This window comes from Scyliorhinus torazame, chromosome 21, assembly GCF_047496885.1.
Source record: "Scyliorhinus torazame isolate Kashiwa2021f chromosome 21, sScyTor2.1, whole genome shotgun sequence".
In the NCBI taxonomy this organism is placed as follows: domain Eukaryota; kingdom Metazoa; phylum Chordata; class Chondrichthyes; order Carcharhiniformes; family Scyliorhinidae; genus Scyliorhinus; species Scyliorhinus torazame.
Genome location: NC_092727.1, coordinates 75,863,445 through 75,887,946, shown reverse-complemented (window position 1 = coordinate 75,887,946; position 24,502 = coordinate 75,863,445). Strand labels below are relative to the sequence as shown.

Below are 24,502 nucleotides of genomic sequence, written 5' to 3'. Positions count from 1 at the left end.
GCTAGTGCGTGTCCTTGATAAGTATGTACCTGTCAGGCAGGGAGGAAGTGGTCGAGCAAGGGAACCGTGGCTTACTAAAGCAGTTGAAACACTTGTCAAGAGGAAGAAGGAGGCTTATGTAAAGATGAGACATGAAGGTTCAGTTAGGGCGCTCGAGAGTTACAAGTTAGCTAGGAAGGACCTAAAGAGAGAGCTAAGAAGAGCAAGGAGGGGAGAAAGCGGGTAATTATAGGCCGGTAAGCTTAACTTCGGTTGTAGGGAAAATGCTGGAATCTATCATTAAGGAGGAAATAGCGGGGCACCTGGAGGGAAATTGTCCCATTGGGCAGACACAGCATGGGTTCACAAAGGGTAGGTCATGTCTGACTAATTTGGTAGAATTTTTGAGGCCGTTATCAGTGCAGTAGATAATGGGGAGCCAATGGATGTGGTATATCTGGATTTCCAGAAAGCTTTTGACAAGGTGCCACACAAAAGGTTGATGCATAAACTAAAGATGCATGGCATTGAGGGTAAAGTGGTAGCATGGGTAGAGGATTGGTTAACTAACAGAAAACAGAAAGTGGGGATAAATGGGTGTTTCTCTGGTTGGCAACCTGTAACTAGTGGGGTCCCTCAAGGATCAGTGTTGGGCCCGCAGTTGTTCACAATTTACATAGACGATTTGGAGTTGGGGACAAAGTGCAATGTGTGAAAGTCTGCAGACGACACTAAGATGAGCGGTAAAGCAAAAAGTGCAGAGGATACCGGAAGTCTGCAGAAGGATTTGGATAGGTTAGGTGAATGGGCTAGGGTCTGCCAGATGGAATTCAATGTTGCCAAGTGTGAGGCTATCCATTTTGGGAGGAATAACAGCAGAATGGATTATTATTTAAACGGTAAGATGTTAAAACATGCTGCTGTGCAGAGGGACCTGGGTGTGCTGGTGCACGGGTCGCAGAAAGTTGGTGTGCAGGTGCAACAGGTGATTAATAAGGCTAATCGAGTTTTGTCTTTCATTGCTAGAGGGATGGAGTTCAAGACTAGTGAGGTTATGCTGCAATTGTATAAGGTGTTGGTGAGGCCGCATCTGGAGTATTGTGTTCAGTTTTGGTCTCCTTACCTGAGAAAGGACATATTGGCACTGGAGGGAGTGCAGAGGAGATTCACTAGGTTGATCCCAGAGTTGAGGGGATTAGATTATGACGAGAGGTTGAGTAGACTGGGACTGTACTCATTGGAGTTTAGAAGGATGCGTGGGGATCTTATTGAGACATATAAAATTATGAAGGGAATAGATAGGATAGATGCGGGCAGGTTGTTTCCACTGGTCGGGGAAAGCAGAACTAGGGGGCATAGCCTCAAATTAAGGGGAGGTAGATTTAGGACGGAGTGTAGGAGAAACTTCTTCACCCAGAGGGGTGTGAATCTCTGGGATTCCTTGCCCAGTGAAGCAGTTGAGGCTCCTTCTTTAAACGTTTTTAAGAAAAAGATAGATGACTTTCTAAAGAATAAAGGGATTCGGGGATATGGTGTACGGGCCGGAGAGTGGAGCTGAGTCCACAAAGATCAGCCATGATCTCATTAAATGGCGGAGCAGGATCGAGGGGCCAGATGGCCCACTCCTGTTCCTAATTCTTATGTTCTTATGAGAAGTCTTTGGCAGGTAGGATCAAGGATAACCCAAAGCTTTCTATAGATATGTCAGGAATAAATGAATGACTAGGGTAAGAGTAGGGCCAGTCAAGGACAGTAGTGGGAAGTTGTGCTTGGTGTCCGAGGAGATAGGAGAGGTGCTAAATGAATATTTTTCATCAGTATTCACACAGGAAAAAGACAATGTTGTCGAGGAGAATACTTAGATTCAGGCTACTAGACTAGAAGGGCTTGAGGTTCATAAAGAGGAGGTGTTAGCAATTCTGGAAAGTGTGAAAATAAGTAAGTCCCCTGGGCCGGATGGGATTTATCCTAGGATTCTCTGGGAAGCTAGGGAGGAGATTGCTGAGCCTTTGGCTTTGATCTTTAAGTCATCTTTGTCTACAGGAATAGCGCCAGAAGACTGGAGGATAGCAAATGTTGTCCCCTTGTTCAAGAAGTGGAGTAGAGACAACCCTGGTAACTATAGACCAGTGAACCTTACTTCTGTTGTGGGCAAAACCTTGGAAAGGTTTGTAAGAGATAGGATGTATAATCATCTGGAAAGGAATAATTTGATTAGAGATAGTCAACACGGTTTTGTGACGGGTAGGTCGTGCCTCACAAACCTTATTGAGTTCTTTGAGAAGGTGACCAAACAGGTGGATGAGGGTAAAGCAGTTGATGTGGTGTATATGGATTTCAGTAAAGCGTTTGATAAGGTACCCCACGGTAGGCTGCTGCAGAAAATACGGAGGCATGGGATTCAGGGTGATTTAGCAGTTTGGATCAGAAATTGGCTAGCTGGAAGAAGACAAAGGGTGGTGGTTGATGGGAAATGTTCAGACTGGAGTCCAGTTACTGGAGTCCAGTTACTAGTGGTGTACCACAAGGATCTGTTTTGGGGCCACTGCTGTTTGTCATGTTTATAAATGACCTGGAGGAGGGCGTAGAAGGATGGGTGAGTAAATTTGCAGATGACACTAAAGTCGGTGGAGTTGTGGACAGTGTGGAAGGATGTTACAAGCTACAGAGGGACATAGATAAGCTTCAGCGCTGGGCTGAGAGGTGGCAAATGGAGTTTAATGCAGAAAAGTGTGAGGTGATTCATTTTGGAAGGAATAACAGGAAGACAGAGTACTGGGCTAATGGTAAGATTCTTGGCAGTGTGGATGAGCAGAGAGATCTCGGTGCCCATGTATATAGATCCCTGAAAATTGCCACCCAGGTTGAGAGGGTTGTTAAGAAGGCATGCGGTGTGTTAGCTTTTATTGGTAGAGGGATTGAGTTTCGGACCCATGAGGTCATGTTGCAGCTGTACAAAACTCTGGTGCGGCTGCATTTGGAGTATTGCGTGCAATTCTGGTCGCCATATTATAGGAAGGATGTGGAAGCATTGGAAAGGGTGCAGAGGAGATTTACCAGAATGTTGCCTGGTATGGAGGGAAGATCTTATGAGGAAAGGCTGAGGGACTTGAGGCTGTTTTCGTTAGAGAGAAGAAGGTTAAGAGGTGACTTAATTGAGGCATCCAAGATGATCAGAGGATTGGATAGGGTGGACAGTGAGAGCCTTTTTTCCTCAGATGGTGATGTCTAGCACGAGGGGACATAGCTTTAAATTGAGGGGAGATAGATATAAGACAGATGTCAGAGGTAGGTTCTTTACTCAGAGAGTAGTAAGGGTGTGGAATGCTCTGCCTGCAACACTAGTGGACTCACCAACACTAAGGGCATTCAAATGGTCATTGGATAGACATGTGGACGATAAGGGAATAGTGTAGATGGGCTGAAGAGTGGTTTCACAGGTCGGCGCAGCATCGAGGGCCGAAGGGCCTGTATTGCGTTGTAATGTTCTATATTCTATGTTCTAACTTTGGAAAATAAAATGGACAACAGTATTGTCAAGCAATGGTGGAATGCAATGGGAAACATTTAAAAATGGTGTCAACAGAGCACAGGAAAATCCATTCTGCTAAAAAACAAGAACAAGCTAACACTAATTGATTAACACAGACATAAGGGAAAAGTCACGGGTAAAGAAAATACCAAGGCTAAAGACAATAAAGAAGTTAAACTGAGCACAAAGTTTTATTTCCAAAAGCACAAAATTAAAAAGTAGCAAAGTTATGTTAAACCTGTATTAACCTAAGCTAACACTTAGAGCACTGTGTGGAGTTATGGTCGCCATATTATATAAAGGATATAGTGGCACGGGAGAGAGTACAGAGAAGATGTTCAAGAATGAGACCAGATATCAGTGGAGATAAAGAATGGGTTATGTAGATTGATGAGCCGAAGGGCCTCTCCTGCACTGCACATTCTTTCCTCTTGGAAGGATATGGCTAACCCTGATTTCTCTGCTCGATTTTCTTTGTCCCTCCCATCCACCAATAATGTAATGGGGGCCCGCCATGAAAGATCAGGAACCCAATTAGCATACACTCAGCGGGCATCCCCGCCGAACCGTGCCTCCATGTAGGGATTTCCCCTTCCCACTAGCGTGATGTCACATCGGCGGGGTTTACAATGGGTTTTGTGACATGTAAACCTGCTGAATGGTCCCCGCTGGGCCCATTATAGCCCTGGGTGGGTGTGGCGTGTGGGTGGGGAGGGTGGGGGTGATGTGGAAAGAGGGTCAGGTCTAGGCAGGACCATGGCAGTGCCAGGAGGTGGTGCCCAGACATTGTCAGGTGGAAGTGCCGGGGAAAGGGGAGCTTCTGGTGGGGAGGAGGTCTGTGTGGTTTGGTTTTGGAGGGGTGGGAGGGTCCTAAATCCATGGGGCTTCTTTTTATTTATCTATTTGATTGCCGCCCCGATTCCTTGAGAGCCGCTGTTGCTGAGGAGCTGGGCTCATCCAGTGTGACGATGTGTGGACCTGCCTCTCAATTTTTCTCAACAAAGTGTTTGAAAATATGGCGGGAAAGTCGGCAGTGCAGCTGGAGGGCTCCACCCCCTGTTTTACCTGCCCAAATGCACACTTTGCCAAAAAAAACCATGAAGGTTCTGCCCAATGAAGACACAAAAGGGTCATTGATTCCCATTATGAGAAAAGCAGAACTGGAGTCCAGTTCACTCACCATATTACACTGGAGTGTAAAATGCTCACAAAGAGACTGAGTCGGGAATTCAAAAGAAACTCCTACAAGATAAAATTTGTGCGAAAGTGGAACTTGCCAACACAGGGAGTAATTGAGGTGAGTAGTATGAATACATTGAAGGAAAGGTTCAATAAGTATACCAGGGAGACTCGTCGGGCTAATTATGAGTTATTAGGTTGGCTGCCTGCAATATTCCCGCATTGTATTCCAGTCTTTTGTGGTTAACAAAATGGAATAGCTATCAGGGAACAGCACAAGCAGCCAACATGATCCTGCCCATTCAATCCTGTAATCCAAAACAAATTTCTGACCAATTCAGCATGGTACAGATGTAATTATTAATTCTGCTGTGGTTGAATAGTAATTCCCATATTGAGGAAGCAGGAATCCAGCCTTAGTAAAAATGATGCGAGTCAACATTTCTAAGGAAGATATCAATCCAATACTTAGGGACAAAGGTTTGAACAGAATGACTGACCTCAACATCGGCCTCCATGTCACCGATGTCAATTCCACATGCGTCAGAGTAAGAGTGCGGCATCTCAGTCCAACCTTCACTAGTGCATTGCCGGCTCACATTCCCTATGGTAGGAGCAACATTATTAGAACCTGGTGAATAATGACTGATTGTTCCCACCCCCTGCCATAGTGATGCTGGACATTGGAAATAAAAACAGAAAATGCTGGAAAACCTCAGCAGGTCAAGCACCAACTATGGAACAGAGTTAACTACATTTTCAGGTTGCTGAAGTTTCATGAGGGTGTTAGCAACACAACTTTCCTCCCTTCACAGAAGCTGACTGACCTGCTGAGTGTTTCTGAGATTTTCTGGTTTTTACTTCAGTTATTCATGATCGCCCCCTTCTCAACCTTGCCCCTCACCTGAGGTGTGGTGATCCTCAGGTTAAATCACCACCAGTCAGCTCTTTCCCTCAAAGGGGAAAAGCAGCCTCTGGTCATCTGGGACTATGGCGACTTGACTTTATGAATTGCAGATTCAGTTTGTTACACTTTTCATGAATATCAGGGTGAAGGGTCAAGTTAAGGGTTCAGAACGAAAGAGTAAAAGGGAACATCAGGGAACCACCCCGAGCTGGGTGGCATCAATCTGGAGATCAAAAAACTAAAGCTGAGGGATGAGGAGTCCCATAGATTTAACATCCAGGAAAAGAATCATTAAAGCAGAGGGTTCGACAATGACCCTTAATGTCGAGAGAGGAGGAAAAAAGAATATCTGACTGTATAATTGAAATATTAAATTAATCGATATGCTAATAATTGAAATGTTATCCTCTTGGTGTTCTTAAAGTCACAGCAATTGTTAATTTGGGAGAAAGTATCAGTTTAACCAGTTTTGATCTTTAGCTTTGTCGCAATGGGAAGCAGTCTTACTCTGGAGTCAGAAGGTTGTGGGTTCAAGCCCCACTCGAGAGATTGGAAGATGAAAATCTAGGACGCTGGACCAGTACAGTACTGAGGGAGTGCTGCACTGTCAAGAGATGCTTTTCCCTTCAGATGAGATGTTAAACCTCAGCGTCCTTTCTGCTTTTGGTCATGAAAAGTCCCATGGCACAATTTGGAGTAAAGTAAGGGAGGTCTTTTGGTGCCATGGCCAACGTATATTCCTCAGCCAACATAAAACAAAATCCAATTATCTGGTCATTTATCCTATTGCTCTTTATGCGATCTTGCCCATGGGAAATTGGTTGCTGTTTTCTTACATTACAAAGTGATGAGAATTCAAAAGTTTTCAAACAGCTGTGCAGCATTTCGTGATATCCTGAAGTGTTGAAAGGTGCTACACAAATGCTTCTTTCTGAACTGTGACTTGAACTTCGTCAAAGCACGTTCATGTCCAAATCATTAATATATAACACAAAACAGTCCCAACACCAAGCCCTTTGGAACATGACTTAAAACAACTTTCCAATTGCAAGGGCAGCCAACAGTCATTACTGTTTGTTTCCTGTTACGAAGCCAACTCTTTATCCAATTTGCCACATTGGATACACCATGGGCTTTCACTTTCTTGACCAATCTGCCATGTGGGACTTTGTCAAATGTGTTGCTAAAATCCATGTGCACAATATCCACTGCACTACCTTCAAAGATAAATTAGTCACTCAAAATCTGTGACGTGTGACAGCAGACAATGCAGTCCAGTTTCATGATATTGGTTCCAATATTTCATTGTGGTCACCAAGAGCTTTTCATTTTATGAAATTCACTGGCAGGAAATATTTAAAGCAAACAAAAGGAGGAATGAGTCACACAGTGAGTTCGAATCCCAATGCTTTCAATTCCGAATCAAGAGTGTAATTAAAGCTTTGAGGGAATATAAATCAATATTCACATCAAACCCACAGACTCCCACAGCCACTTGGGGTGGCATGGTGGTACTGTGGTTAGCACTGCTGTCTCATAGCACCAGGGACCCGGGTTCAATTCCAACTTTGGGTGACTGTGTGGAGTTTGCACTTTCTCCCTGTGTCTAAGTGGGTTTTCTTTGGGTGCTCTGGTTTCCTCCTACAGCCCGAAGATGGAATGATAGAATCATAGAAAAGTTACAGCACAGAAGGAGGCCATTCGGCACATCTTGTCTATGCCAACCCGAAGGACACCGGATGCCCTTTCTAATCCTAGCTTCCTGCATCTGGTCCATAGCCCTGTAACTTAGAGCACTTAAAGTGCAGGTCCAGGTAATTTTTAAAAGATTTAGGGTCTCTGCCTCCATCACCAACTCAGGCAGTGAATTTCAGACACCCACTACCCTCTGCGTAAAAAAGTTCTTCCTCATGTCCCCTCTACACCTTCTGCCTCTTATCTTGAATCTATGTCCACTGGGTCTAGAATTCTCCACCTCAGAATTTTGTACACCACAAATAAATCATCCCTCAGCCTTCTTTGTTCCAAGGGATCTAATCCCCCCTCAGAACTACACTTTTCTAGCCCTGGCAACATTCTTGTAAACTTCCTCTGCACGCTCTGCAAATTAATTACGTCCATCCTGTAATGTGGTGACCAGAACTGCACACAATACTACAGTTGTGGCCTCACCAGTGTTTTACACAATTCTAACATTATATCCTTCACAGTGCCAGGGTCCCAGGTTCAATTCCCGGCTGGGTCATTGTCTGTGTGGAGTCTGCTCCTTCTCCCCATGTCTGCGTGGGTTTCCTCCGGGTGCTCAGGTTTTTTCCCACTAGTCCAGAAAGATGTGCTGTTAGGTGAGTAGGACATGAAATGAAAATGAAAATCACTTATTGTCACAAGTAGGCTTCAAATGAAGTTACTGTGAAAAGCCCCTAGTCGCCACATTCCGGCGCCTGTTCGGGGAGGCTGGTACGGGAATTGAACCGTGCTGCTGGCCTGCCTTGGTCTGCTTTCAAAGCCAGCGATTTAACCCTGTGCTAAACCAGCCCCTTCTGGATTCTCCCTCCGTGTACCGAATAGGCACCGGAATGTGGCGACTAGCGACTTTTCACAGCAATGTAAGTCTACTTGTGACAATAAAGATTATTATTATTAAATGAAGGCTCAATTCCATATGCTTTCTTAACAACCTTGCCTTTAGCAACCTGTGTACTTGTACGCCAAGATGTCTCACTTCACCTATCCTTCTTAGTATATTCCCATTTATTTTGTACTCCCTGTAACTGTTTGACCTCCCTAAATGCATGACCTCACACGTCTCTGTGTTAAATTTCAGCTGCCACTTTATTCCCCAAACCACCAATCCATCTATATCATTCTGAAGATTGTCGCTATTCTCTACACTGTCCACCACTTGGCCAATCTTTGTGTCGTCTGCAAACTCCCCAATCATGCTCCCCACGTTCACGTCCAAATCATTAATATATAACACAAAACAGTAAGGGTCTCAACACCAAGCCCTTTGGAACATGACTAAAAACAACTTTCCAATTGCAAGGGCAGCCAACAGCCATTACTGTTTGTTTCCTGTTACGAAGCCAACTCTTTATCCAATTTGCCACATTGGATACACCATGGGCTTTCACTTTCTTGACTAATCTGCCCTGTGGGACTTTGTCAAATGTGTTGCTTGTGGTGGTATGTATTAGGGATAATGTGGTACCTGTGAAGCCGAGAGGCTATTGGCTGACAGGTCCCGGGTCCTGGTTGGATCTGCAGACTTCTGGCTCCGCCCTGAAGGCGGAGTATAAGAGCTCGAGCTTCTCCCCGCGGCCTCATTCTGTTGCTGAGCTGCTGGGGACAAGTCTCGCTTAATAAAGCCTAGATCGACTTCATCGCTTCTCGTCTCGCGTAAGTCATTGTGCGCTACAATTTATTCAGCGAGCTTAAAAGACTATGGAGCTCCGGATCACCCCGGAGTGCCTGCGGATCAGCCCCCACGCAGCGAACTCGGCGGCCGTATTCAAACACTGGCAAGCATGCTTTGAAGGCTACCTCCGAACGGCCCCCGGCCGAATCACGGAAGAGCAGATTTTCAGAACAGGTCCTGCATTCGAGGGTAGGACCGGAAATTTCCTCACTAATAGAAGACGCAGAGGATTTCCCGACGACGCTCGCATTGCTGAAGGGCATCTACGTTCGGCCCGTAAACCAGGTCTACGCGTGCCACCAACTCGCGACGAGACGACAAATCCCCGGAGAATCGCTGGAGGAATTCTACGGCCGCTTCTAATTTTGGGACGAGGCTGCAACTGCCCGCCGGTGAACGGGATCGAACACACGGACCTGCTAATTCGTGACGCATTTGTGGCAGGTATGAACTCTCCCCAAATTCGTCAAAGACTTTTAGAAAGAGAGTCGCTAGGACTCTCAGAGGCACGGCCCCTTGCAGCCTCCCTTGATGTGGCCTCCCAAAACGCCCGATCCTACGGCCACGACCGTGCGGCAGCCCCTTGGGCTCCGTGGACCCCCGTCGCGACCAACTCCCCGGCACCCCCCCCCCCCCCCGCAAGCTTGCGCGGTTAAAGCGCCAGGCCATCCCGGGGGGGCCCGCTGCTATTTTTGTGGACAAGTGAAACACTCCCGGCAGCGCTGCCCGGCCCGCGCAGCTACTTGTAAAAGCTGCGGCAAAAAGGGCCATTTTGCGGCAGTGTGCCGGTCCCGGGGGGTCGCCACAATCCCCGGAGAAGAACGAGGAAAGCACATCTCAAACAGCCCAAACCCTCCCAGCGCCCCATGTGCGACCCGCGGGCGCCACCATTTTGGGTCCCGGGCACCACGAGAGGAGGGTGGGTGCTGCCATCTTGTGACCCCCCAGCCATGTGCGATTCATGGGGGCAGCCATTTTGTCCACCCCCGACCACGTGCGACCCGTGGGGGTGGCCATTTTGTCCACACCCGGCCGCGTGCGATTCATGGACGCCACCATCTTGGTTGACAACAAAGGACCCCAGCATCGACGGCTCCACGGGGTCCGAAGAAGACGCCACGACACTACTACCATGACTGGCTTCGGTGACACTGGATCAATCGCGGCCCCGGACACTCCAGACGACAACAACAATGGTGCTGGTCAACGGATACGAGACGCCATGCCTGATTGACTCTGGGAGCACTGAAAGTTTTATTCACCCAGACACGGTAAGACGCTGTTTTACAAAGAACAAAGAAATGTACAGCACAGGAACAGGCCCTTCGGCCCTCCAAGCCCGTGCCGACCATGCTGCCCGACTAAACTACAATCTTCTACACTTCCTGGGTCCGTATCCCTCTATTCCCATCCTATTCATGTATTTGTCAAGATGCCCCTTAAATGTCACTATCGTCCCTGCTTCCTCCACCTCCTCCGATAGCGAGTTCCAGGCACCCACTACCCTCTGCGTAAAAAACTTGCCTCGTACATCTACTCTAAACCTTGCCCCTCTCACCTTAAACCTATGCCCCCTAGTAATTGACCCCTCTACCCCGGGGAAAAACCTCTGACTATCCACTCTGTCTATGCCCCTCATAATAGACCTCTATCAGGTCGCCCCTCAAACTCCTTCATTCCAGTGAGAACAAACCGAGTTTATTCAACCGCTCCTCATAGCTAATGCCCTCCATACCCGGCAACATTCTGGTAAATCTCTTCTGCACCCTCTCTAAAGCCTCCACATCCTTCTGGTAGTGTGGCGACCAGAATTGAACACAATACTCCAAGTGTGGCCTAACTAAGGTTCTATACAACTGCCGGTCCTGAATTCCTTTCAACTGACACTTGAAAGCCTCCCACATGCCAGATGTTGATTTGCCCTCAAACATCCGCCCCCAATCTATGTTCTTCAGTTCCCGCCTAATATTGTTAGAATTAGCCTTCCCCCAATTTAGCACATTCATCCTAGGACCACTCTTATCCTTGTCCACCAGCACTTTAAAACTTACTGAATTGTGGTCACTGTTCCCGAAATGCTCCCCGACTGAAACATCTACCACCTGGCCGGGCTCATTCCCCAATACCAGGTCCAGTACCGCCCCTTCCCTAGTTGGACTGTCCAAATATTGTTTTAAGAAGCCCTCCTGGATGCTCCTTACAAACTCCGCCCCGTCTAAGCCCCTGGCACTAAGTGAGTCCCAGTCAATATTGGGGAAGTTGAAGTCTCCCATCACCACAACCCTGTTGTTTTTACTCTTTTCCAAAATCTGTCTACCTATCTGCTCCTCTATCTCCCGCTGGCTGTTGGGAGTCCTGTAGTAAACCCCCAACATTGTGACTGCACCCCTCTTATTCCTGATCTCTACCCATATAGCCTCACTGCCCACGGAGGTGTCCTCCCGCAGTCCGGCTGTGATATTCTCCCTAACCAGTAGCGCAACTCCGCCACCCCTTTTACATCCCCCTCTATCCCGCCTGAAACATCTAAATCCTGGAACGTTTAGCTGCCAATCCTGCCCTTCCCTCAACCAGGTCTCTGTAATGGCAACAACATCATAGTTCCAAGTACTAATCCAAGCTCTAAGTTCATCTGCCCTACCCGTAATACTTCTTGCATTAAAACATATGCACTTCAGGCCACCAGACCCGCCGTGTTCAGCAACTTCTCCCTGTCTGCTCTGCCTCAGAGCCCCACTGTCCCTATTCCCTAGTTCTCCCTCAATGCTCTCACCTTCTGACCTATTGCTCCCGTGCCCACCCCCCTGCCATACTAGTTTAAACCCTCCCGTGTGACACTAGCAAACCTCGCGGCCAGGATATTTATGCCTCTCCAGTTCAGATGCAACCCGCCCTTCTTATATAGGTCACACCTGCCACAAAAGAGCTCCCAGTGGTCCAGATAACGGAAACCCTCCCTCCTACACAGCTGTTTAGCCACGTGTTTAGCTGCTCTTTCTTCCTATTTCTAGCCTCACTGGCACGTGGCACAGGGAGTAGTCCCGAGATTACAACCCGAGAGGTCCTGTCTTTTAACTTTCTGCCTAGCTCCCTGAACTCCTGCTGCAGGACCTCATGTCCCTTCCTGCCTATGTCGTTAGTACCAATATGTACAACGACCTCTGCCTGTTTGCCCTCCCCCTTCAGGATGCCCTCTACCCGTTCGGAGACATCCTGGACCCTGGCACCAGGGAGGCAACATACCACCCTGGAGTCTTTTCCACCGTGGACCTCAAGTCCGCCTACCACCAGCTCCCCATCCGCCCAGGTGACCGCAAGTACACCGCCTTCGAGGCAGACGGGCGGCTATACCACTTCCTAAGGGTCCCATTTGGCGTCACGAACGGTGTCTCGGTCTTCCAACGGGAGATGGACCGATGGTTGACCAGCACGGGTTGCAGGCCACGTTCCCGTATCTCGACAACGTAACCATCTGCGGCCACGATCAGCAGGACCACGACGCCAACCTCCAAAAGTTCCTCCAGACCGCTAACGCCCTGAACCTCTGAAAAAACGAGGAAAAATGCGTTTTTAGCACAAACTGTTTGACATCCTGGGATACATAGTGCGCAATGGAGTAATAGGCCCCGACCCCGAACGCATGCGCCCCCTTATGGAATTTCCCCTCCCCCACTGCTCCAAAGCCCTGAAACGTTGCCTGGGCTTCTTTTCATATTACGCCCAGTGGGTCCCCCAGTACGCAGACAAGGCCCGCCCGCTAATACAGTCCACTACCTTCCCCCTGTCGACAGAGGCTCACCAGGCCTTCAGCAGCATCAAAGCGGATATCGCAAAGGCCACGATGCGCGCCATCGACGAGTCCCTCCCCTTCCAGGCCGAGAGCGATGCATCCGATGTAGCTCTGGCGGCCACCCTTAACCAAGCGGGCAGACCCGTGGCCTTTTTATCCCGGATCCTCCACGCCTCAGAAATCCGCCACTCCTCAGTGGAAAAGGAAGCCCAAGCCATAGTGGAAGCTGTGCGACATTGGAGGCATTACCTGGCCGGCAGGAGATTCACTCTCCTCACCGACCAACGGTCGGTAGCCTTTATGTTCAATAATGCACAGCGGGGCAAAATTAAGAATGACAAGATCTTAAGGTGGAGGATCGAACTCTCCACCTACAATTATGAGATCTTGTATCGTCCCGGAAAGCTGAACGAGCCGTCCGATGCCCTATCCCACGGCACATGTGCCAACGCACAAATAGACCGCCTCCAAGCCCTCCACGAGGACCTCTGCCACCCGGGGGTCACTTGATTCTACCATTTCGTAAAGTCCCGCAACCCACCTACTCTGTGGAGGAGGTCCGTACAGTCACCAGGAACTGCCACATCTGCGCAGAGTGCAAACCGCACTTTTTCAGGCCGGATAGAGCGCACCTGATCAAGGCTTCCCGCCCCTTTGAACGCCTCAGTTTGGATTTCAAAGGGCCCCTCCCCTCCACCGACCGCAACGCATACTTCCTGAACGTGGTGGACGAGTACTCCTGTTTCCCCTTCGCCATCCCCTGCCCCGACATGACAGCGGCCACAGTCATTAAAGCCCTTGGCACCATATTCACACTGTTCGGTTTCCCCGCGTATATCCATAGCGACAGGGGGTCCTCCTTCATGAGTGACGAGCTGCGCCAGTTCCTGCTCAGCAAGGGCATAGCCTCGAGCTGGACGACCAGCTACAACCCCTGGGGGAACGGGCAAGTAGAGAGGGAGAACGGCACGGTCTGGAAGACCGTCCTACTGGCCCTACGGTCCAGAGATCTCCCAGTTTCCCGGTGGCAGGAGGTCCTCCCGGACGCTCTCCACTCCATCCGGTCGCTGCTGTGTACCACCACTAACCAAACGCCGCATGAGCGCCTCCTTGTCTTCCCCAGGAAGTCCTCCTCCGGAACGTCGCTGCCGACCTGGCTGGCGGCCCCAGGACCCACCTTGCTCCAGGAACATGTGCGGGGTCACAAATTGGACCCATTGGTCGAGAGGGTCCACCTTCTCCACGCGAACCCGCAGTACGCCTATGTGGCGTACCCCGGCGGCCGACAGGACACGGTCTCCCTGCGGGACCTGGAGCCCGCCGGCAACACACACACACCCCCGACACCGATCACCCCCTCCCTGCCACCGGCGCACCCCGCGACCGCCCCCTTCCCGCGGGGATCGGTCCTCCTCCCGTGCCCGCCCAGGAGTAAAACAGGAACAAACAGCGAAACGCTCCTGGAGACGACAACGCCCGAGCAAGCACCTGCACCACCACCGGGGCTGAGGCGATTGACGAGGAAGACCAGACCGCCCGCTCGACTCGTGGAATCCGCGTGACACCAAGAAAAGCAAGAATGTTGTTGTAACAAATCTTTTCTTTTGCTCGTATTGTAAATAGTTCTCACAAACTTGTATATAGCCCAGTGTAGGGCTAAAGCTGTATTAACACAGTCCGAAATTTGTTCCAGGGCCAGCCTTGTAAACCCTTACCACCATGCGAACCACCACCCCACTGGGTTCCTTTTTAACAAGGGGTGAATGTGGTGGTATGTATTAGGGGTAATGTGGTACCTGTGAAGCCGAGAGGCTATTGGCTGACAGGTCCCGGGTCCTGGATGGATCTGCTGACTTCTGGCTCCGCCCTGAAGGCGGAGTATAAGAGCTCGAGCTTCTCCCCGCGGCTTCATTCTGTTGCTGAGCTGCTGGGAACAAGTCTCGCTTAATAAAGCCTAGATCGACTTCACGCTTCTCATCTCGCGTAAGTCATTGTGCGCTACATTGCTAAAATCCATGTGCACAATATCCACTGCACTACCTTCATCAACCCTTCTTGTCACTTCCTCAAAGAATTCAATCAAATTTGTGGGACAAGATCTTCCTTTCACAAATCTATGCTGACTGTCCATGACTAGTCCATGCCTTTCTATGTCACAGTTAATTCTATCTCTCAAGATTGATTCTAGTAATTTGCCCACTACTGACGTAAGATTAACTGGCCTATAATTGTTTGGCATTTCCTTCAATCCCTTTTTAAACAATGGGGCAGGTTTGCATTTGTTCAGTCCTTCGATACCTCCCCTGTGTCTAGTGAGGATTGGAAAATCATCCTCAGAGCATCTGCTATCTCCTCCCTGACCTCCTTCAGTAGCCTCGGAAACAATCCACCTGGACCGAGTGACGTATGAACTTTCAAGGATTCCAATTCTTTGAGTACTTCCTCTCTCTTCATGCTTATCCAGTCCAATATCTGTGTTCCTCCTGGACTACTACATCTGCATCATCCATTTCCTTTGGAAACACAGAGACAAAACATTCATTTCAAACCCCTCCCACAGCCTCTGCATCTATGCACAAATTCCCTTCTTCATCTCTGATAGGTCCCACATTTTGCTGAACGACCCATTTACTATTAATATATTGGTAAAACATCTTTGGGTTTTCTTTAACTGTACTTGCAAATCTTTTTTCATACCCTCTCTTTGATTTCCTTATTTCCTTCTTGACTTTGTCCCTGCACTTCCTATATTTGTCTAGGCTATCTGCACTGCTTAATTCTTTGTGCCTATCATATGCTTTCGTTTTCTGTTTGATCTTCCCCTGTATTACTCGAGACAACCAGATGTGCAGGTTAGCTGGATTGGCCATGCTAAATTAACCCTTAATGCATCCAGAGGTTAGGGTGGGGTTACAGGGACAGGGTGGGGGAGTGGGCCTAGGCAGGGTGCTCTATCAGAGGGTGGGTACAGACTCGATGGGCCGAATGATCTCCTTTTGCACTGTAGTGATTCTAAGTTCTACCGAAAGTACACCTCTTCACAGCCCATTTCCTGCAAGGTTTCTATCCCATTCCCCCCAGTTTTTCCATCCCTGCCACATCAGCTCTGATATAAAGCGGGATTCTCTGACCCCCCGCCATGTCGGAGAATCCCTGGGAGGCGTGAATCCCACCCTGCCGCTGGCTGCCGTATTCTCCGGCGCCGGTTTTCAGGCGGGTGTGGGGATCACGCCGCACCGGTCGGGGGCCGTTGGCAGCGGCCCCCCTGCAATTCTCCGGGCACCAATGGGCCGAGCGGTCATCGGTTTCTGGCCAGTCCAGCCGGCGTGAAATGGACATGGTCCCACACGGCGGGACCTGGCTGCTAGGCCGGCTGGTGCGGTCCTCGGGGAGTGCGGGGGGGATCCGGCCCGGGGCGGCCCACACGGTGGCCTAGCCCGTGATCAGGGCCCACTGATCTGCAGGCGGGCCTGTGCTGTGGGGGCACTCCTTCCTTCCGCGCCGGCCTCTGTAGGGCTCTGCCATGGCTGGCGCGGCGAAGGCACCCCCCTGCACATGCACAAAATACACCGGCTGTTCTGCACATGCGCTAACTCGCGCCGGCCCTTCGGCACCGGTTGGTGCGGCGCCAACCCCTCCACCGCTGGCTTGCCCCCGGAAATGCGGCGGATTCAGCAACTTCCGATTGGCCCGCGCCGGAATGGTTCCCGCCATTTTTGTATGCCAGCGTCGGGCCATCGGGGGATTCGGGAGAATCCCGCCCATAAACTTCCATACCAGCACTTCTGATATATCTTCCTTTAACTTCAACCAAAGATTCCCTGCTGACATTATTGACAGAGCTCTCCACTGTAATCAATCCATTTCACATGCTCCTTCTCTCACCTCTTCCACTACCTCCCAGAGTCATAATCGGGTCCCCCTCTTCCCTTACCTTCCACCCAACCAGCCTTCGTGTTAAAACAGATCATCCTTCATCATTTCCGCCAGCTCCACCAAACACTCCTTCCCCTATCCTCCTAATTTCAGTGCTTTGAAGGGATGATTCTTTCTGTGTCTCTCTGGTCCACTCCTCAGTCACCCCTAACATCCCCTCCCTCTCCGACAGCAGCTTCCCATTGCAGGTGCAAGAGGCATAACACCTGTCCTTTCACCTCCTGCCATTCAAGGCCCCAAACACTCCTTCCAAGTGAAATGGAAATTTACTTGTACTTCCTCCTATTTGGTCTACAGTATTCCCTATTCACCTACCCTGGAGAGACCAAACACAGATGTCATGATTTGCAGACATGCAGATAATGATATACAGACAGGCACAGACAGGCAGCTAATGAACACAGAGAACAGGACATGACCAATGGGCAGGCAGGACACTCAGGGGTGGTATTTCACTATAAAAGGCACGAGGCACTCACACTCAGTCTCTTCCCACTGATGAACATCTACAGAATGAGTCAGGGTGTATGTACAGCATCACACCTCCAGCACGTGGCTAAGAGCTAGTCTGGTTCAGTCAGACAGAGTAACCACACTTAGGTGAGCAGAGAGTTGAACTCATGGAGAACTGTGCTAACTGTGCTACTGGTTCCATAAATCAGATTGAACTAACTTCAGGGTCTGGAGTATCTTTTGGTTAAAGCTGCATCCAGTTGCAGCCTGTGTTATCCCAGAGTACATAACACAACAACAGACTGGGTGACCGTTTTATGGAACACCTTCCTTCAGCCCACAAGGACAACGGCAAGTTTTCTGTAGCTTGTCATTTCAATCCTCCACCTTGCTCTCACTCTGACCTTTCTGTCCATGGCCTGCGTGTTGGAACGAAGCTCAATGCAAGTCCGAGCTACATCAACTTATCTTTCGAATTGGCACTCTACGGCCCTCTGAACTCAGTATGGAGTTCAAAAACTTTAGATCAGAATCTCTGCCTCCATCTTGTTCTATCGCTTCTTTTTGTCATTTTGTTTTGTTTGTTTCTTTATCCATAGAATTTCATAGAATTTACAGTGCAGAAGGAGGCCATTCGGCCCATCGAGTCTGCACTGGCTCTTGGAAAGAGCAGCCTACCTAAGCCCACACCTCCACCCTATCCCCGTAACCCAGTAACCCCACCTAACCTTTTTGGACACTAAGGGCAATCTAGCACGGCCAATCTACCTAACCTACACATCTTTGGACTGTGGGAGGAACCCAGAGCACCCAGAAGAAACCCACGCAGACATGGGGAGAAAGTGCAAACTCCGCACAGACAGTGACCCAAGCCAGGAATCGAACCTGGGACCCTGGAGATGTGAAGCAACTGTGCCAACCACTGTGCTACCGCGCCCCCATCCATTTATGCTGTATTCAGAGGTCTGCTATTTCGTCCTGTTTCATTGCCATTCATACCTCATCTAGTCCCAACCTTTAGTCCTTTTCTATATCAATTACCGCTCTCTTTAGTTTTTGCATCATGCTATCTTTTGTTACTTAACATCTTCTGCCCTCCACCCTATCACGGACTTTCCCTTTTGTTAGCCTTTCTCTTTTCTTATGGGCAACAGTGGGTAGCACTGTTGCTTCACAGCTCCAGGGTCCCAGGTACGATTCCCGGCTTGGATCATTGTCTTTGCAGAGTCTGCACGTTCTCCCCGTGTCTGCGTGGGTTTCCTCCGGGTGCTCCGGTTTCTTCTCACAAGTCCTGAAAGATGTGCTGATGGGTAATTTGGACATTCTGAATTCTCCTTCTGTGTACCGAAACAGGCGCCGGAATGTGGCGACGAGGGGCTTTTCACAATAACTTTATTGCAGTATTAATGTAAGCCTACTTGTGACAATAAAGATTATTATTATTCCTCTTCCACTGGCGTAAAACCTATTACATTTCTACCTTTCCTCAGTTCTGCTGAAAGGTCATTGACTTGAATTATTAACTCTGTTTCTATCCAAGATGCTGCTTGATTTGCTGAGTATTTCCAGAATTTTGTCTTTTAATTTCAGATATCCAACATCCATGGTATTTTCCTTTTGCGTTGTTTTAGCAACTGCTTATTGTCCCCCTGACTCCACAATTTGTGGCCTTATTCATAAGTCTATTATGCGGCACCTTATCAAAAACCTTTTGAAAATCCAAAATTTACAGTTACTGTAAATTGTCAACTCTCGTTGCTGCCTCCTCCAAACATTCAACAAATATTATCAAGCAAGATTTTCCCTTTTGAAATCTATGCTGACTATTCATAACGATATTTCTCATTTCTAAATGTTCTTCTCTTCTCTCCTTTACTAAGAATTCTACTATTTTCCTGCAACTGATGTTATGCTGACCAGTATAATTGCCTGGACTTGTTACTTCCCCTTCTTAGATCTAGGAATTATTTAGCTGTCCACCAGTCCTCTGGCGCTACACGTTTTTCAAACTAATTATTAAATATGTGCAGTAACGGCTCCGCTATCACTTCCCTCGATTCTTCTAAAGTACGTGGATGCAACCTACCTGGACCAGGGGGCTTTGTCGTCATTGGGTTTATTTAGTTTACATTCAGTCCTCAGACTTATGACACAATTGGTTCCTGAAAATCATGGTGTAGGTCAAAACGTCATAAGTTGGAACTGATGTTCTTATGGAATAATGGTAGAAATGGGATATCGGATCCTGTACCAAGGACGGAGTCATTCATGGGGCGCCTGGTGGTGTTAAATGTTAAATCTCAACTGTTGCCCTGTCAGGTTGCTGAGGCGACTGTTGATGTCTGCATGCTCGTTTAGTGTAGGGAGACAAATGAAATCATCCGATTACTTTCAGTTACAATGTTTAACCTTGAACCTCTGTGAGTCTGAGCGCATATTAAATACAGCATTAGTGAATAAATGCATTAAAAGCGCAATGATAATGTTGAAAACATATAATAGAATAAAACACTCGCTGCCAACCTAATAAGCATGGTGTGGGATTCTCCAATAATGGGGCTATGTTACCATGCCGGCGTGAAAACCGGCACCAACCACTCCGGTGTCAACAGCCCCCAAAGGTGAGGAATTCTCCACTTTCCAGGGGGCTAGGTTGACGCCGGAGTGGTTCCCACAGCTCCAGCCGGCGCCGAAGGGCTGGCGTGAGTTTGCGCATGCATGGAACGTGTGGCGTATTTCCGCGTTGCGCAGAATGGGTGGCGTATTTCCGCGCATGCGCAGAACGGCTGGCGTACATCCGCGCATGCGCATCCCTTCTCTGCGCCGGCCCCTGGGCAATATGGCGGAGCCCTACAGAGGCCTGACGCGGAGGAAAGAATGCCCCTGCGGAACCAGCCCACCCACTGATTGGTAGGCCCCGATCGCGGGCCAGGCAACCGCGCCCCCCCCCCCCCCCCCCCCCCCGCTGGGTTGGATCCCCCCCGCAACCTCCCAGGATGGCCCCCGCACACTTACCTGCCAGGTACCGCCGTGTGTGAGATGAGTAATTCACCCCGGCGGGACTGGGCAAAATGTGTCGGCCCATTGGGGCCCGGAGAGTCGCCAGGGAGGCCGCTGTCAACGCCCTCCGACTGGCATGGCGGGAATCCCGCCGCCGCCCAAAAAACGGTGCCAGAGAATAGGGAAACAGGCATCAGGGCGGCGAGGCAGGATTCGCGCCTCCCCGTGGGGATTCTCTAACCCGGCGCAGGGTCGGACAATCCCGGCCCTGGTTCAGCCTATCCAATTCATATAGATGGGCAGCCCAGAACGTCAATGCAGAATGGTAGGTCACTTGGACATCCAGAGGACTAGCAGGACCTTGGGGTGCATGTCCATAGATCACTGAAGGCAGCAGGGCAGATGGATAAGGTGGTTAAAAGGACATATGAGATACTTGCCTTTATTAGTTGAGGCATAGAATATAAGAGCAGGGAGGTTGTAAAATGTATGTTAGGCCATAACTAGAGTATGGTGCACAGTTCTGGCCACTACACTATAGGAAGGATTTGATTAGACGAGGGAGGGTCAAGAGGCGATTCACCAAAACGTTGCTTGGGTTGGCTTAGTTCAGTTGGTTAGGCAGCTGGTTCATGATGCAGAGCAAGACTGGCAGCATAAGTTCAATTTTTGTACGGCTGAGTTATTCAGGAAGGCCCTGCCTTCTCAACCTTGCCCCTCACCAGGTTACCTCACCACCAGGCAGCTCTCCCGCTCAAAGGGGAAAGCAGCCTATGGTCTTCTGGGACTATGGTGACTTTATTTTACCGTCCCCGGGCTGGAGCATTTCAGCTATGGAGATGGTTAGGCTGGGGTTGTTCTCCTTAGAGCAGAGAAAGTGGACTTGATTGGGGTGTATAAAATTGTGAGGGACACAGATAGGAGGAAACGTTTCCCCTTAGTAGAGGGGTCAATAACCAGGGGACATAGATTCAGATTCAGGTAACTGAGGGATTTTGAGGAAAATCATTTTCACCTAGAGGGTGTTGGGAAACTGGAACTCACTGCCTAAAACGATGGCAGAGACGAAGACCCTTATAACATTTAAAAATCATTTGTATGAGCATTTAAAATGCCACAGCGTACAAGGATACAGGCCAAGTGCTGGAAAATGGGATTAGAATAGATATGTGCTTGATGGCAAGCACAAACATGATGGACCAAAGGGTCTCTTACTGTGCTGTAAAACTCTATGACTCGAATATTAGTGGGGTTCCGTGGATGAATAATGACTTAAGGGAACATTGGAATTGTTGGAAGTGAAGGATACATTAAACACATAGACAGCAAAGGAGCGCATGATGGGAGAGAATAGTTATCCCCTATTTAAAGCAACCTCCAATAGTGTCCTTTTGTTTTATTGCCTTCATATATCAGAGAGATTTTCCAAATAGTGCAGCCTTCATTTTCACTGTAGTGTAATTTACGGTGCATTCGTAGACTTTTTTTGAAACAAACTGCCCCTTGGCTTGCCACATCCCCGACAGGCCCTCTTGCCCCATCCCTCTCCCTCCCACTCGCTGCTTCCCTCTTCCAACCTTTGCAATCGTCACTTTCCTCTTCAACTCTCTCCCGTTCATCACTTCACTCCAGATCATCGCTTCTCTCTCCTGACCTTCCCACTCACAGCTTTGCTTTCTGTCCCTCTTCTAAACACAGGGGCAGGGCCAGCACAGGGGATAGAGTGAGCAAGGGAGCGAGCAAGGCAGTGAGAGGATTGGCAAGTGGGAGAGGGAAGCGGCGAGTAGGTCACTTGGCTGAGGAAGCGACAAGCAGGGTTTTAGGGGGCAGTGTGTGCCATTTAAGTTGGAAAGAGCAAGAGGTGCTTTTGGGCCAGTTAAATTTAAAGCAGCCACTAGGTTCTCAAAAAATACAGGTCAGGAACATAACCTATCCTTCCCACCTTATGGAAAATTGATTTCTGTTTCGCAAGGCATTGTTCAAGAACAGATTAGAAGTGGCAAACTAAGGGTAACTACACAAAGATTAAGAGAGAAATAAAACAATAATTCGGAAGGCAAAAAACATAATTCTCAAGGAACATAGAAACAGAACAGAAAAATATTTCACAGGTACTGCAGAGAAGGAAGGCTGTGATGGTAACAGGACCCATTCTGGGATAAACAGGATAATATCACAGGTAATGATAGAGATATATAAATAGTAAGTAAAGTCGCCATAGTCCCAGATGACCATAGGTTGCTTTCCCTTTTGACAGGGAGAGCTGACTGGTGGTGATTTAACCTGAGGATCACCACACCTCAGGCTAGGGGCAAGGGTGAGAAGGCAAGGCCTTCATGAATAACCTCAGCCGGTGCAGGAATTGAACCCGCGCTGCTGGACTTGCTGTGCATCATTGTCCAGCAAACTGAGCTGTACAGACAGATAGAGAGACAGAGAGACATACAAATATGGACAGACATATATAGACAGAAACATAGATAGATAGATACATATATAGACAGATAGATAGACAGATAGATAGATAGACAGATAGATAGATAGACAGAGAGAGACATAGAACATAGAACATAGAACAATACAGCGCAGTACAGGCCCTTCGGCCCACGATGTTGCACCGAAACAAAAGCCATCTAACCTACACTATGCCATTATCATCCATATGTTTATCCAATAAACTTTTAAATGCCCTCAATGTTGGCGAGTTCACTACTGTAGCAGGTAGGGCATTCCACGGCCTCACTACTCTTTGCGTAAAGAACCTACCTCTGACCTCTGTCCTATATCTATTACCCCTCAGTTTAAAGTTATGTCCCCTCGTGCCAGCCATATCCATCCGCGGGAGAAGGCTCTCACTGTCCACCCTATCCAACCCCCTGATCATTTTGTATGCCTCTATTAAGCCTCCTCTTAACCTTCTTCTCTCCAACGAAAACAACCTCAAGTCCATCAGCCTTTCCTCATAAGATTTTCCCTCCATACCAGGCAACATCCTGGTAAATCTCCTCTGCACCCGCTCCAAAGCCTCCACGTCCTTCCTATAATGCGGTGACCAGAACTGTACGCAATACTCCAAATGCGGCCGTACCAGAGTTCTGTACAGCTGCAACATGACCTCCCGACTCCGGAACTCAATCCCTCTACCAATAAAGGCCAACACTCCATAGGCCTTCTTCACAACCCTATCAACCTGGGTGGCAACTTTCAGGCATCTATGTACATGGACACCTAGATCCCTCTGCTCATCCACACTTTCAAGAACTTTACAATTAGCCAAATATTCCGCATTCCTGTTATTCCTTCCAAAGTGAATCACCTCACACTTCTCTATATTAAACTCCATTTGCCACCTCTCAGCCCAGCTCTGCAGCTTATCTATATCCCTCTGTAACCTGCTACATCCTTCCACACTATCGACAACACCACCGACTTTAGTATCGTCTGCAAATTTACTCACCCACCCTTCTGCGCCTTCCTCTAGGTCATTGATAAAAATGACAAACAGCAACGGCCCCAGAGCAGATCCTTGTGGTACTCCACTTGTGACTGTACTCCATTCTGAACATTTCCCATCAACCACCACCCTCTGTCTTCTTTCAGCTAGCCAATTTCTGATCCACATCTCTAAATCACCCTCAATCCCCAGCCTCCGTATTTTTTGCTATAGCCTACCGTGGGGAACCTTATCAAACGCTTTGCTGAAATCCATATACACCATGTCAACTGCTCTACCCTCATCTACCTGTTCAGTCACCTTCTCAAAGAACTCAATAAGGTTTGTGAGGCATGACCTACCCTTCACAAAGCCATGCTGACTATTCCTGATCATATTATTCCTATCTAGATGATTATAAATCTTGTCTCTTATAATCCCCTCCAAGACTTTACCCACTACAGATGTGAGGCTCACCGGTCTATAGTTGCCGGGGTTGTCTCTGCTCCCCTTTTTGAACAAAGGGACCACATTTGCTGTCCTCCAGTCCTCTGGCACTATTCCTGTAGCCAATGATGACATAAAAATCAAAGCCAAAGGTCCAGCAATCACTTCCCTGGCCTCCCAGAGAATCCTAGGATAAATCCCATCAGGTCCCGGGGACTTATCTATTTTCAGCCTGTCCAGAATTGCCAACACCTCTTCCCTACGTACCTCAATGCCATCTATTCTATTAGCCTGGGGCTCAGCATTCTCCTCCACAACATTATCTTTTTCCTGAGTGAATACTGACGAAAAATATTCATTTAGTATCTCGCCTATCTCTTCAGACTCCACACACAATTTCCCATCCCTGTCCTTGACTGGTCCTACTC

The 24,502-nt window shown here is 48.6% G+C and overlaps 1 protein-coding gene across 1 annotated transcript in view; it reads right to left on the bottom strand.

Moving 5' to 3' along the window:
• LOC140398357 (vasoactive intestinal polypeptide receptor-like) overlaps positions 1-24,502 on the bottom strand; it is a 380,360-nt gene that overhangs the window by 150,724 nt on the left and 205,134 nt on the right. The window contains exon 4 of the mRNA XM_072486947.1: positions 5,191-5,294. Coding sequence (XP_072343048.1) covers positions 5,191-5,294 — 104 coding nt within the window. The remainder of the gene's footprint in view (positions 1-5,190; positions 5,295-24,502) is intronic.